At 47.3% G+C, this 15,864-nt stretch overlaps 1 protein-coding gene across 1 annotated transcript in view; it reads left to right on the top strand.

Moving 5' to 3' along the window:
* The window catches only part of LOC115118342 (inactive histone-lysine N-methyltransferase 2E-like), a 45,683-nt gene that overhangs the window by 6,494 nt on the left and 23,325 nt on the right, over positions 1-15,864 (top strand). The window contains 9 exon segments of the mRNA XM_065008338.1: positions 3,403-3,587; positions 8,573-8,687; positions 11,444-11,673; positions 11,895-12,034; positions 12,802-12,986; positions 13,213-13,452; positions 13,597-13,727; positions 14,041-14,158; positions 14,313-14,422. Of these exon segments, the coding sequence (XP_064864410.1) occupies positions 3,517-3,587; positions 8,573-8,687; positions 11,444-11,673; positions 11,895-12,034; positions 12,802-12,986; positions 13,213-13,452; positions 13,597-13,727; positions 14,041-14,158; positions 14,313-14,422 (1,340 nt within the window). The 5' untranslated portion in view covers positions 3,403-3,516.

Here is a 15,864-nt window from a genome sequence, read left to right as displayed (position 1 = left end):
CTGCTGGTTAGTGTACTCTGCAGAGTGTGGATGTGGACAAAGCAACATCATTCTCTCTCCAATGCCTTTTACTGGGTCTGGACACAGTGCAGTTTGCTGCTGCGCGATAGGTGGTCAATGGTAAACATCACAGTAGAACTTATCTATTCGCCACTGGTGGCACCCAATCTCTAACACATGCATACACACAATGTAGGCCTACATCTCTAATGTCCTGTATTATTGATGTATGGCTTCACCTTCAGAGGTAAAGCACAGAGGGAGCCCTGGCAGCTTGGGCACAGTGATTAATGAAGGACAGGACAGCTGATGCAGAGAGTAGCCCTGTTTGGGCACTGTGAAAGGCAGGGTTGTGACATTCTGATGGTGTCTAGGACAGCTGATGCAGGGAGTAGCCCTGTTTGGGCACTGTGAAAGGCAGGGTTGTGACATTCTGATTGTGTCTAGGACAGCTGATGCAGAGAGTAGTCCTGTTTGGGCACTGTGAAATGTAGGGTTGTGACATTCTGATTGTGTCTAGGACAGCTGATGCAGAGAGTAGTCCTGTTTGGGCACTGTGAAATGTAGGGTTGTGACATTCTGATTGTGTCTAGGACAGCTGATGCAGAGAGTAGTCCTGTTTGGGCACTGTGAAATGTAGGGTTGTGACATTCTGATGGTGTCTAGGACAGCTGATGCAGAGAGTAGCCCTGTTTGGGCACTGTGAAAGGTAGGGTTGTGACATTCTGATGGTGTCTAGGACAGCTGATGCAGAGAGTAGCCCTGTTTGGGCACTGTGAAAGGCAGGGTTGTGACATTCTGATGGTGTCTTTTTCCAGTGTATAGGAGTGTCTTTATTTTGGTGTGTGCGCTCATGGCTGGCTGCTGCGATGACTCAGCCTATGAGGATGGTCACTTCAGCTCTGTTGGGAACATAGAGGGAAGGAGGAGCGCGGCATCCGTTAGATGCCCGTCTTTATGTCCATCGTTCTCTTCTCCCGGCTCAAAATCAAACACTGAGACTTGGCCCAAAGAGCCTCAATGAAAACAAGCTCTGACATACAGTGGCTCCAACTAGCCTAGCACGAGTGTGCTTGTGTGTGTGTGTTTTCCCTGCTGAATGCAGTTCAGTGACTGGTCTGTCTGAAAAGGAAAGTTATTCCCCCACACAATGACGTGACTGTGGCCTTAGTGAGGAGGGGGGATTGGGAAAGGGAGGAGGGCAAATGAGAAGAGGGGGGAGAGTGGGCTCAGCTCTAGTCTCTGCTCTACTCTCACACGTAGTCTCAGAAGGCTGCTGTGCCTGTGCTAGAGGAACCCTAGTGCCCATACAGGAGGGTAGATGGATCATTTGGAAGGCTCCCTGCAGCGCTGTGAGATCTGTGATGAGAGAACATCAGACAGAACGAAAGGGGGAGTGGGGGACAAAAGCACCACAGCTTTCCTCCTCGCTTGACTAGCTAGTGTTCTGCAATCAACATTTTTTGCTTCGTCTTTCTCTCCCCCTTTCCCTCCTGTACTCTCCCTCCCCTTTCCCCTTCTTCACCATGCTCTGTTTCTCTCTTCCAGACTCTTTGTAATTAGGAGCCCTGTCTGCGGCACTCCCCTTCCCTTCCATGCTCTGAGGTTTATTTAGGAAGAGGAGAGAGGCATCCGGGTGGGGTGGATGGGGCACAGCGAGAGAGTGCAGAAGGAGCGAGGTGGAGAAAGAGTGAGGGAGTGTTTGTCTTTTTCCTCTGCTTTTTTTGGCATGTTGGTCCCGTGTGACAGACAGCTCCGCTAGAGGAAGTGGGAGGAGCGTCGGAGGCAGTCACAGCGCTCAGATTTAGTCAGGAATGCTGTACTGTACTCGTTAGCCTTTTTTCCAACCCCCCTTTTGTGTGTCTTGAATGTGTCTGGCCCTGGTGCCGTGTGTGTATGCGCGCCCCTGGGTGCCTCCCAGCAAAGGAATGTGTGCAGGGGTCTAGAAGGGGAGGGGGTTTGGGTTATCTGTGTGTGTGTGTGTGTGCATTCCTGAGCAGTGACGGCAGGATTCCCTTAGACAGGCAGAGAAGATCACAGCAAAACGCTTGGAAACAGAAGGCCTGTTTCCGAAGGAGGGGATTTTTACTACACCAAAACATACTGAGCCTTTGAGATAACACAAATAGGTTTTATGTCATTTCAGTTGTCTGGCTAAGTGCCCTGTTACGGGGAAATGTTCCAGCAACAATTGGTTTCTATTGTTAATCGAGCCACACAAAGCTGTGCTGTGATATGGGCCCTGCTGTTTAAAGGGACTGTAAAAATGTTTCGGCGGTCTAGTAAACCTGAAATGTCTAGATTTTTATAGCAGTGTGTCAGAGATGAGCCCTCTCTGCTGGATGCCTGGGCTGGTACACACACAAAGGTGTGAACTCCAGCCTATTTTGTCTTGGCATGTGTCCCTCTCACTAATCCTATTTATCAACAACGCTGTGCTCTCAGTATCAGGGCCAGCCCATATGCCCCTGTCTGGACACATGCATTGCATTACGTAGGCTATAAGCTATAATAGCCTGTACATTACCACCCACTGTTTGTTTGTGTTTTGGCTAATTGGGACAGGTCTATTTAATCTATGTACGTAGCATTGTTATTGCCTGTTGGCGGGAGTGGCTACCTCTGTCTGTCAACCAACCATTAGTCCCTCGTCCTACTTCTCTCTTCATCAGAGAGGGGCTGCAGTCTGTCTGACACCTAATGGAGTTAATTATTGACTTAGTCTTTCTATGCATCTTCTGTCCACCTGCAATGCTGAACAAACAGTGTGAGATGGGGAGAGTGAGACAAGATGCCTATTTAACACTGGCTTTCACATCTAGACACAGCCAGGGGCTTGTGACAGCTCTAATTACAGCGTTAAAGGATTATGCGTCTGTGTGTGTGTGTGTTCCTTTTAGAGAGCGAGAGTGTGTGTGTGTGTGTGTACGCTGTTCTGCTCAATAGAACAATCCTGCTCGACGAAAAGATGGTCTCTGTGTTGCGTTTTTCTTTCTCCTCCGCCATTAATGGCCGCCAGTCAGAGCTCTGTGTTCTCTCACACCCCCTTGTGGTGGAACACTGCCACCGCAGCATCCTGCATTCCTGGCAGTCTGTGAAGAGGTCGCGTTTGACCAGTTTACCGACATCAGGCATCGCTTTACTATAGCTTCTCTTCCCCCTTGCATCCATTAATGTCTCAGGTAGCCAGTGAGGTGGGCGATGGTTCTCTTTGAGAGCTTTACTAGGGAAATTCCTATCGTGCTGTTTATTTTCGGTGTTACTAGCAGTTAGCTACATCTCACACCGCTGAATTTATGAATCATGGTGATTCCTGGAAATACCCTAGTTTCAGATAGGTGACTGTCCCTTTTTCACCGTGCTAACTACCTTGTCTTTCTCTCTCCCTCTGTGTGTTGGCAGGCCTTGTGGATGCACTTAGATGTCTGCAATGAGTGCTGTGGCTGGCATGCCTCAGTGTTTTGGACTCCCATGCTCTGGACTCAGTAGGACAAGAATTGATCAGCAAAGAACGTCATGAGCATAGTGATCCCTGTAGGGGTGGACACAGCAGACACCTCATACCTGAAAATGGCTGCAGGCTCAGAGTGAGTATACCAACGTCTTCAGGCCCAACCCACCATCTCATGATTCATCTCACCCTTCTCTTACTCTCTCTATTCTCCTTTTCACTCATTCTCTGCCTCTCCTCCATTGTCTGCTGCTGTCATCCCCCACGCATCTCTTTCTCACCCGCTCTCTCTTTTTATTTCATCCTTTCTCCCCAGCTTCCTCATTCACTTTAATTGGGCCTGTCATCTGTCTGTGTCTGTCGACCATATCTCCCCCTTACGGCCTAAAGCTCTCTGTGTCTCTCTCTTTCTGTCTCTCTCTAGCCCTGCTGAGGGGCTCCATAGCCCTGCTGTCTACTGTAAGGGACAGGCCTGGTCAATCACTGCCATTGATCACATACATAGCACTACTCACCGTCTCACACCCATCACTTCCCATAGACATTCTCCATGCCCTAATCTGACCACCCAAGTTCCGTATATTACAAAACACACTTTGTAGAGACTATATGAGGCAGAAGACCATGTCACTTAAATACAACATATGCTGTGTTTATGACTATCTAGCATCACACACCCTTACTGTTCAATTTCTGTTTCTGAGTTGATGCTTCTGTGTAATACAATGTCAGTGTAGCCAATGTCATGATTTAGAATGACTCCTACCAACCTGACACCACCAGGTGGAGGAAGAATTTTACTCTGAAAATGACGCATCTGATCCTTGTCTGTACGCTGTGCACCTTGTTAGGGAAGTGGAGCATGTCGCCATGGCAACAACATACCACCCTCCTCACAGTATTCCCTATACTCTCCTCCGGGATACTGGCAAAGATTATAGACAAATAAGAGAGACATCCTCTGTGCTCCTGTGGTTGAAGAACATAAAGGTCTGCTTTTAGAGGGCTTGTCTCTTTAAATGGGGCCGTGTCACTCCCCCAGCCTTAAGAGCTGTTGCAGGCGGCCACAGCTGGTTGCCATAGAAACCTCCCCAATGTCTCCCTTCCGCACTGCGCAGGAGCCATTGCCATGGTCACCGGGCTGAATGACAGGTGGCCCTCTTGTGGTTAAGGCGTTTAAATGGTTCCCGTCGCGTTCAGGCAGCCCAAACTGTTGCATATACCCTGACTCTGCGTGCAATGAACGCAAGAGAAGTGACAATTTCACCTGGTTAATATTGCCTGCTAACCTGGATTTCTTTTAGCTAAATATGCAGGTTTAAAAAATATATACTTCTGTGTATTGATTTAAAGAAAGGCATTGGTGTTTATGGTTAGGTACACGTTGGAGCAACGACGGTCCTTTTTCGCAAATGCGCACCGCATCGATTATATGCAACGCTGGACAGGCTAGATAAACTAGTAATATCATCAACCATGTGTAGTTATAACTAGTGATTATGATTGATTAAGTTTAATGCTAGCTAGCAACTTACCTTGGCTTCTTACTGCATTTGCGTAACAGGCAGGCTTCTCGTGGAGTGCAATGTAATCAGGTGGTTAGAGCGTTGGACTAGTTAACTGTAAGGTTGCAAGATTGAATCCCCCGAGCTGACAAGGTAAAAATCTGTCATTCTGCCCCTGAACGAGGCAGTTAACCCACCGTTCCTAGGCCGTCATTGAAAGTAAGAATGTGTTCTTATTAACTGACTTGCCTCGTTAAATAACAGTGTAAAAAAAGCATTTTTAAATCCAAATCGGTGTCCACCTACCTCCACTGTGAGGGAGCACAGGGTATGGCTGTCTGTCTGTAAAACACACACAGGACTACCTACCTCCACTGTGAGGGAGCACAGGGTATGGCTGTCTGTCTGTAAAACACACACAGGACTACCTACCTCCACTGTGAGGGAGCACAGGGTATGGCTGTCTGTCTGTAAAACACACATAGGACTACCTACCTCCACTGTGAGGGAGCACAGGGTATGGCTGCCTGTCTGTAAAACACACACAGGACTACCTACCTCCACTGTGAGGGAGCACAGGGTATGGCTGCCTGTCTGTAAAACACACATAGGACTACCTACCTCCACTGTGAGGGAGCACAGGGTATGGCTGTCTGTCTGTAAAACACACACAGGACTACCTACCTCCACTGTGAGGGAGCACAGAGTATGGCTACCTGTCTGTAAAACACACACACAGGACTACCTACCCCCACTGTGCCCACAGACCAGGGTAGTTATCATCTAGCCCTCTTCCTTCTACCCTACTGATTAAACAAGACACAGATCCTTGTTGCTCTTCGAGGCCCTCGTGTTCTCAACACAGGACAGAGGTTAGCATTAGTGTGCTAACTTGCTAACCCTAGGAACAGCAGTACTACTCCCAGAGGAGCAGTCACTGCCTCTCCACCTCCCTCTGAAAGATGCAGTGGTGTGTGTTGGCTGGCTGTGCAGGAGTGCGCTCTGTGTCTCTCTCTGTGTCTGTCTCTCTCTCCCTGTCTCTCTCCCTCGCTGTCTGTCTGTGTGTGTCATCTCTTGCTCCATATTAAGTTCTCTCTTGAGCTGGGAGCTATGATTAGCACATGCCTAGCTGTCTGTTTAATTAACACCTCCGTTCCATCTCTGCTGTCTCTTTCTGCTGTCTCTGCTCTCTGAATCTCCCGGTGTCTCACATCTCATAGCTTCCCCCTAGACGTGTGTGATTGTGATTGACAATAGCATCATGTACTCTGTGTCTTCGTCCCTGACTTCCTATGAGACAGACGTGATTGTTGCAGTCAGTCTCAGTCCCTTTGGCCACTCACACTGAAACCAAACATGGCCCCTCGCCATCCATCAAACAAACTCGCTCATCACATGTCTGTTCTCTTCTCCTTTGTCTATCATCCCCCCCCTCTCACCAAAGGGACTACCCCAGGAAAACACAATAAACCCATTTTAATGACTCCTCATACGATCACTAATTTCATTTTAATACATGAATGTTCTCTCTCTCACCACTGAATGATGCATGCTGCATCCATGCAAATCCCTGATTATGAAGTATATATTTTACCCAAGTAAATCATTCACACAGTTTTCAGTAGCCTACTTTAAAGTTTATTTGGATTTGGCTTGGGTTGGATTACTTCTCTGCCCTGGGGAGTGTAGTGAACTCTCTCTCTCTCTGTGTGTGTGTTTCAGCGAGATGTACACACACCTTCCCCGGGGCCCGCCCCTAGACCTTTTTACAGGCACTTACATTTTCACTTTGACACAAAGCGCCTGCTGCTTTAGCGCCAATACCATGTTTAAGGAAGTGCTGCACAGCGAGCATTGAGAGGTCATGGTGTGCAGCACGCGGGGAGACTAGGGGTGAAAGACTGCCTCCACCAGGTACTGTACTGCTGCTTTACCCTAGGAGGGACGGGGTGTCTAGAGAGAAGGAGAGGGAAGGTTGGAGCATTGGAGAGGTGTGTTTGTACTTTAACATGCTGACACGTGGCACGTCCATTCGTTTGAGTAGCCTAGTTTTGCTACCCTACTGTGCTGCTACTGGCTTGTCATGTATTCCAGTTACTGTCTGGAAGTGTTTCTGCGGGGCTGTGTGTGTATGGTGTTTCGCATATTTTCTGTTTATTATTCAGGGTTTGTGTGTCAGCTGTTCCTAGTACTCGATGTCCAAATATGCTACATAGCCTGTTTGAGCCATATAGCCATAGCATCCCCTCAGGGATTCTACTACACCATCAGACCACGTATACATGTTGTAACACGGTACCTTTGAAGCTGTCCAGTTTGTTTAGTGGGCTTTTCTCTTGTACTCTGCATTGTTAGCCAAACTTCTTGGCAGGGCAGTTGGCCCCTTGTCAAGGTTTCATTTAGCCTCTGCTTCTGAGATGACTGTGGATGTGCTAAGCCAGCCTCGGATACACCTGGGGGCATCTCTATTCTCTCTCCTTCACTCTCCCTCTCTTTGACCTTGTAGCAGTTGTCTGGACTATCCTGTAGGAGAAGGGGAGGATTTGGTGGAGTTTCTTCCTCATGACTGACCAACAGGCTGTCTGTGTGTAGGAGTTGCAGTATTAGTTGTTGGAACATCAGCTGGCCTTCTGATTTGTCATGACATCAGCCTGGAGTCTCAACTGCCTGGGCTGTCACTGGTCTCTTTCTCTCCTGACAGTGCCACTCCTCCCATCATTCCTTCTCTCCTTCCCTCCTTCATCTCCTCTCTATTGTCTGTTTGCCAATCCCACTTGTCTTCTTTTTGAAGCCCTCCTCCCTCCTTCAATGCCAGTGAGAAGTAGCCTAGTTAACCATACCCCCATGTCCTTGGTTTCATGTTCAAACAGCCAGACAGGCTTTCTCTGCACCACTGCAATGTCATAGAATAAAAGTGGATTTACCAGTTTGATAAATGATCTCACGGAAGTGAATGCCTGTTATTGTTTCTGCGTGTGTCAATGTTGTGTGTGTGTGTCCTCCAGAAATGAGGTTCAGGTTTAAATATTGTGGAGAGATTGAGCCCCCCATTTTAGTTATTAGCCCTGCTATCCGCTCTGTCCAGTTAGCTGAGGTGATATGAGGGGCAGGCAACTTCCACTCTGTCACAACCACTGTCAGCACCCCTAAAGCCCTCTCAAATAAACACTCCTCGTTAAGCCAGTAGAAGAGGAGAATCAATGAAGCACAGCAATACACTCAAATCAAATGTATTTATAAAGCCCTTCTTACATCAGCTGATGTCTAAGTGCTGTACAGAAACCCAGCCCAAAACCCCAAACAGCAAGCAATGCAGGTGTAGAAACACTCACTGCTTATGAGGAGGTTCTCTCTGCGCTCTCTCCTATTCTACCCTTTTTCTCACTACCTGTCGTTTAACGCTACACTCATCTCCCTCCTGTTTCTCTCCCTCTTTCATGTCTAGCTTTCATTTCTCTCTGTCTTCTCTCTCTCTGTAGTAAATGGAATCCCCCTTCTTACTGTTTCTGTCCCTCTTGTATGTCTTATCTTTCATTTTACATCACACAGATCTCTCTTCTTTGTTACGTTGTGAATGGGATCCCCCTCCTGACTCTGTTTCTCTCTCTCTGTCCAGCAGACCAGAATCGGTAGAGGCCAGCCCTGTGGTGGTGGAGAAATCCAGCTACCCGCACCAGATCTACAGCATTAGCTCTCACCACTCCCACAGTTACATTGGGCTGCCCTACGCCGTGAGTACACTCCACTTCAACACTAAACTGCAGTACACACCACTACACTACCGTACACTATAATACAGGACACTGACACTACCGTACACTATATAATACAGGACACTGACACTACCGTACACTATATAATACAGGACACTGACACTACCGTACACTATATAATACAGGACACTGACACTACCGTACACTATATAATACAGGACACTGACACTACCGTACACTATATAATACAGGACACTGACACTACCGTACACTATATAATACAGGACACTGACACTACCGTACACTATATAATACAGGACACTGACACTACCGTACACTATATAATACAGGACACTGACACTACCGTACACTATATAATACAGGACACTGACACTACCGTACACTATATAATACAGGACACTGACACTACCGTACACTATATAATACAGGACACTGACACTACCGTACACTAAAATTCAGTACACTGACACTACCGTACACTAAAATTCAGTACACGGACACTACCGTACACTAAAATTCAGTACACTGACACTACCGTACACTAAAATTCAGTACACGGACACTACCGTACACTAAAATTCAGTACACGGACACTACCGTACACTAAAATTCAGTACACTGACACTACCGTACACTAAAATTCAGTACACTGTCATACAGGACACTACAGGACACTGTCATACAGTACTGGCTTATATAGCATACTTCTCTCTGGTTCTCTTTCTCTCTCACCCGCTACCAGACCTAATATAGCTGAACTCTTTCCCTCCTGGTTGATCATCAGTTAGGGTAGCTAGCTTCCTCCGGGCTAGTTCACTCACCTGGGGGAGGAGACTGTGGATATTGGTTAGGGTCAATCACAATGCAGTCTTTGCTTAGTGAATAACGAAAAGGAAATTCCAATTCAACACAATTCATATTGGAAATAAGTGGCCGTTTGCAGTTGTTGAATCAGAATTTGACATACAGTGAGGCAAAAAGTATTTAGTCAGCCACCAATTGTGCAAGTTCTCCCACTTAAAAAGATGAGAAGCCTGTAATTTTCATCATAGGTACACTTCAACTATGACAGACAAAATGAGGGGGAAAAATCCAGAAAATCACGTTGTAGGATTTTTTTATTAATTTATTTGCAAATTATGGTGGAAAATAAGTATTTGGTCCCCTACAAACAAGCAAGATTTCTGGCTCTCACAGACCTGTAACTTCTTCTTTAAGAGGTTCCTCTGTCCTCCACTCGTTACCTGTATTAATAGCACCTGTTTGAACTTGTTATCAGTATAAAAGACACCTGTCCACAACCTCAAACAGTCACACTCCAAACTCCACTATGGCCAAGACCAAAGAGCTGTCAAAGGACACCAGAAACAAAATTGTAGACCTGCCCCAGGCTGGGAAGACTGAATCTGCAATAGGTAAGCAGCTTGGTTTGAAGAAATCAACTGTGGGAGCAATTATTAGGAAATGGAAGACATACAAGACCACTGATAATCTCCCTCGATCTGGAGCTCCACGCAAGATCTCACCCCGTGGGGTCAAAAATGATCACAAGAACGGTGAGCAAAAATCCCAGAACCACGCGGGGGGGACCTAGTGAATGACCTGCAGAGAGCTGGGACCAAAGTAACAAAGCCTACCATCAGTAACACACTACGCCGCCAGGGACTCAAATCCTGCAGTGCCAGACGTGTCCCCCTGCTTAAGCCAGTACATGTCCAGGCCCGTGTGAAGTTTGCTAGAGAGCATTTGGATGGTCCAGAAGAAGATTGGGAGAATGTCATATGGTCAGATGAAACCAAAATATAACTTTTTGGTAAAAATTCAACTCGTCGTGTTTGAAGGACAAAGAATGCTGAGTTGCATCCAAAGAACACCATACCTACTGTGAAGCATGGGGGTGGAAACATCATGCTTTGGGGCTGTTTTTCTGCAAAGGTACCAGGACGACTGATCCGTATAAAGGAAAGAATGAATGGGGCCATGTATCGTGAGATTTTGAGTGAAAACCTCCTTCCAATCAGCAAGGGCATTGAAGATGAAACGTGGCTGGGTCTTTCAGCATGACAATGATCCCAAACACACCACCCGGGCAACGAAGGAGTGGCTTCGTAAGAAGCATTTCAAGGTCCTGGAGTGGCCTAGCCAGTCTCCAGATCTCATCCCCATAGAAAATCTTTGGAGGGAGTTGAAAGTCTGTGTTGCCCAGCAACAGCCCCAAAACATCACTGCTCTAGAGGAGATCTGCATGGAGGAATGGGCCAAAATACCAGCAACAGTGTGTGAAAACCTTGTGAAGACTTACAGAAAACATTTGACCTCTGTCATTGCCAATAAAGGGTATATAACAAATTGAGATTAACTTTTGTTATTGACCAAATACTTACTTTCCACCATAATTTGCAAATAAATTCATTAAAAATCCAATGTGATTTTCTGGATTTTTCCCCCTCATTTTGTCTGTCATAGTTGAAGTGTACCTTTGATGAAAATTATAGGCCTCATCTTTTTAAGTGGGAGAACTTGCACAATTGGTGGCTGACTAAATACTTTTTTTGCTCCACTGTATACTATAAACCATAGACAATGAGGGAACGCCATAGATAGTTTTCTCTGGTATAAACCTGTTGTCATCCTGAAGTCACAGTGATGCTGAAAAGTTGGTAATTTACTGGGAGTTTATATATAGTGCTACTCTCTTTAATTTTGTGGCTTGTATGTGTCTCCTTCAAACTCCTTTCTGTCCTCTTCCCCAGGACCACAACTATGGGGCGCGACCCCCGCCCACACCCCCGGCCTCCCCTCCCCCCTCCATGCTGATCCGTCCGGGCGAGGGGCTGTTTGTGCCAGGGGGCCTGCAGGACGAGGCTTCCAGGGGCACCACACTCAGCACCTCGGAGGACGGCAGCTACGGGGCCGACATCACCCGCTGCATCTGTGGCTTCACCCACGACGACGGCTACATGATCTGCTGTGACAAGTGCAGGTAGGAACTGGGATAGACCCTCTCCTTTATCAGGTCACAGTGACTTAGACCAGAGTCCAAACTGTCCTAGCAGTGATTTATGAACATTCTAGCCTTCAAATGATGTCCATGTCTCATCTCAATTTTTCTTTGGGATTAGTGACCCCTCTCTAGATCCCCTGTTGCACTGTGAATGGCTGCTGTTACTGACTCTCTGCCCTCGCCTCTCTCTTCTCTCTCAGTGTGTGGCAGCACATAGACTGCATGGGGATCGACAGGCAGCACATTCCTGAGACGTACCTGTGTGAGCGCTGCCAGCCGCGCATCTTGGACAGAGACCGGGCCATCGTGCTGCAGACCCGCAAGAGGGAGAACATGTCCGGTGAGTGGAGAGATGGTGAGATATACCTTTTCCAGTCCCTCCCAGTGTGCTGCAATAAACAGCTCTCAGATCAGATGGCAGTGTGATAAAGGCTGTGCATGTCAGGCTGCTCTGCTCACTACTGCAGCCTCTTCCCCCTGTGGGTCTGGAGCGACCCAGGCCACAAATCAAATCATATTTTATTTGTCACATGCACAAGGTGTAGACCTTAATGTGAAATGCTTACTAACAAGCCCTTAACCAACAATGCAGTTCAAGAAAGAGTGAAGAAAATATTTACTGACATAAAGTAAAAAATGTAATAAAAGTAACACAATAAAATAACAATAACTAGGCTATATACAGGGGGTACCGGTACCGTGCCAATGTGCTGTGGTACAGGTTAGTCAAGCTAATTTGTACTTGTTTTTTACTTTTTACCCTAGCACTACACAACTGATACAAATAATCACAGTTTGATGCTGAGTTGGTTATTTGAATCAGGTGTGTAGTGATAGAGCAAAAAGAAAATGTGTAGGGGCCCCAGGACCACAATTCTGATTCGGCTGCAAGCTGACACCTGCTGGTCACATCGAGTAATACAACAATGCAGACATTTAGAATGGCAGACTGCTGTGGAAAATCTTGTTTTTACCTTTGAGAAATAAGTTGTCTAAATAGGTTATAACCAGGAAAACTTTGCTTTGGTTGGACCCGCTGTACAAGATGCCCAAATAAACCTTTATTACCAATGCTTTATTAAGGCATACCGGTATGTATCTCTGCAGACGGGGACACCAGTGCCACAGAGAGTGGGGACGAGGTGCCACTGGAGTTGTACACGGCCTTCCAGCACACGCCCACCAGCATCATACTCACCACCGGCCGCCTGGCGGGCAACAAGCAGGCCGACAAGAAACGCAAGAGGAGCGGAGACAAGGAGCCTGTCGCCACCTCGGCCAGAGCCAAGAAGGTCTGTGTTCAAACTTCCATTCAAACCTATTGACACTCAATAGTTTCTTATCTTAACCCCAACTGTACCTCTGAGCTTTACATGTATTTGTATGTGGAGCAACTCACCCCCGAAATAGTTTTGGCATGTTTATTTCAACAGAAATCTGTCAATTTGTTATGCACTCTGTAACGTCTCTTAAACTGGTGGTAAACCTTGTTGTTTTATGCTGTCTGTTGTCTAACAGGCGTTCCGTGAGGGCTCCAGGAAGTCCTCCAGAGTGAAGGGTGGCGCTCCAGAAATGGAGCCCGGGGAGCACCCGTCTCTGTGGGAGAACAAGATGAAGGCTTGGATGGAGGCCTACGAGGATGCCGGCAGCAACCAGTACAGCGAGGACGTCCAGATCCTGCTCCGCGTCAAGGAGGCCGGCGACGGCAAGACCTTGGCCTACAACACACACACGGCCACCTTCAAACCGCCCGTGGAGGTAGCTGGAACCGACACAGTGACCTACAAACATGTGTCCTCAAAGTGCCTGAGCAGACAGCATACACAGTTTGTACACACGTATTGCCTCTGCAAATATCAGTCAGCCTCTTTCCTCATGTCCTGTTTTCTCTCCCCTCTCCAGAGCCAGGTTCAGAAGAACAAGAAGATCCTGAAGGCAGTGAGGGACTTGGCTCCAGACTCCCTCATCATAGAGTACAGGGGCAAGTTCATGCTGCGACAGCAGTTTGAGGCCAATGGATGCTTCTTCAAGAGGTGATGACCCATCTGGTGGAAACCTGAGCTCAAGTAGAATCCTCAGCTCAAATTTAAAAGTGGAATTCTTCTCCTTTCCATAGTTGTATGTCTGAGACATTTGAGAGGGAGAGATTGATAGAAGGGGTGTGCTTGTTGTGGTCCTTCCTTGGCAGTGGGCAGTGAAGTCCCTCACCTTCTTTCTCAGCTGCTGTTGAGCTCCTGGCTGTCTTCCCCTGGTCACCATATGGACATCCCCAATCTGTTACTATGTCTCTCTGCCCAGCACTCCATTTCATTCATCTCTCTCTCTCTGTCTCTCTCTCTCTCCTAGGCCGTACCCCTTTGTGTTGTTCTACTCAAAGTTTGACGGGCTGGAGATGTGTGTGGACGCCCGCAGCTTTGGCAATGAGGCCCGCTTCATCCGACGCTCCTGCACCCCCAACTCTGAGGTGAGTAGCCAATTGCAGACCACGATACAAAACCTACGGCTCTAAACCCTGACCACACCTCCCAGAGCCACTAACTTCAACTTAATGTAACCTCATGAGTTTCAATAGGTGCCTCTCTCTCTCCCCTTTTCTCCACCTCTCTCTTCTCTCTCAGGTGCGTCATGTATTAGAGGATGGTATGCTCCATTTGTACATTTACTCTTTGAGGTCCATCAGCAAAGGCACCGAGATCACCATAGGCTTTGACTATGACTATGGCTGCTGGTAAGCAGGGTGGAATCGATCACTTAGTACCGCACACACACACATATATATATGTATATATAAACTCAGCAAAAAAATAAATGTCCACTCACTGTCAACTGCGTTTATTTTCAGCAAACTTAACATGTGTAAATATTTGTATGAACATAACAAGATTCAACAACTGAGACATAAACTGAACAAGTTCCACAGACATGTGACTAACAGAAATTAAATGATGTGTCCCTGAGCAAAGGGGGGTCAAAATCAAAAGTATCTGGTGTGGCCACCAGCTGCATTAAGTACTGCAGTGCATCTCCTCGTGGACTGCACCAGATGTGCCCGTTCTTGCTGTGAAATGTTACCCCACTCTTCCACCAAGGCACCTGCAAGTTCCTGGACTTTTCTGGGGGGAATGGCCCTAGCCCTCACCCTCCGATCCAATAGGTCCCAGATGTGCTCAATGGGATTGAGATCCGGGCTCTTCGCTGGCCATGGCAGAACACTGACATTCCTGTCTTGCAGGAAATCACGCACAGAACGAGCAGTATGGCTGGTGGCATTTTCATGCTGAAGGGTCATGTCAGGATGAGCCTGCAGGAAGGGTACCACATGAGGGCGGAGGATGTCTTCCTGCAATGACAAGCTCAGTCCGATGATGCTGTGACACACCGCCCCAGACCACGACGGACCCTCCAAATCGATCCCGCTCCAGTTTACAGGCCTCGGTGTAACGCTCATCAGAGCAGAGCACTTTTTGCCAGTCCTGTCTGGTCCAGCGACGGTGGGTTTGTGCCCATAGGCAACGTAGTTGCCGGTGATGTCTGGTGAGGACCTGCCTTACAACAGGCCTACAAGCCCTCAGTCCAGCCTCTCTCAGCCTATTGCAGACAGTCTGAGAACTGGTGGAGGGATTGTGCGTTCCTGGTGTAACTCGGGCAGTTGTTGTTGCCATCCTGTACCTGTCCCGCAGGTGTGGTGTTCGGATGTACCGATCCTGTGCAGGTGTTGTTACACGTGGTCTGCCGCTGTGAGGACGATCAGCTGTCTGTCCTGTCTCCCTGTAGCGCTGTCTTAGGCGTCTCTCAGTATGGACATTGCAATTTATTGCCCTGGCCACATCTGTACGTTCACGCAGATGAGCAGGGACCATGGGCATCTTTCTTTTGGTGTTTTTCAGAGTCAGTAGAAAGGCCTCTTTATTGTCCTAAGTTTTCATGACTGTGACCTTAATTGCCTACTGCCTGTAAACTGTTAGTGTCTTAACGACTGTTCCACAGGTGCATATTCATTAATTGTTTGTGGTTCATTGAACCTGCATGAGAAACAGTGTTTAAACCCTTTACAATAAAGATCTGTGAAGTTATTTGGATTTTTACGAATTATCTTTGAAAGACAGGGTCCTGAAAAAGGGGTGTTAACTTTTTTGCTGAGTTTATATATATACACACACACACGACAAG

This window comes from Oncorhynchus nerka, linkage group LG23 (genome assembly GCF_034236695.1).
Source record: "Oncorhynchus nerka isolate Pitt River linkage group LG23, Oner_Uvic_2.0, whole genome shotgun sequence".
Classification (NCBI taxonomy): domain Eukaryota; kingdom Metazoa; phylum Chordata; class Actinopteri; order Salmoniformes; family Salmonidae; genus Oncorhynchus; species Oncorhynchus nerka.
This window is presented reverse-complemented; position numbering and strand designations above follow the sequence as displayed.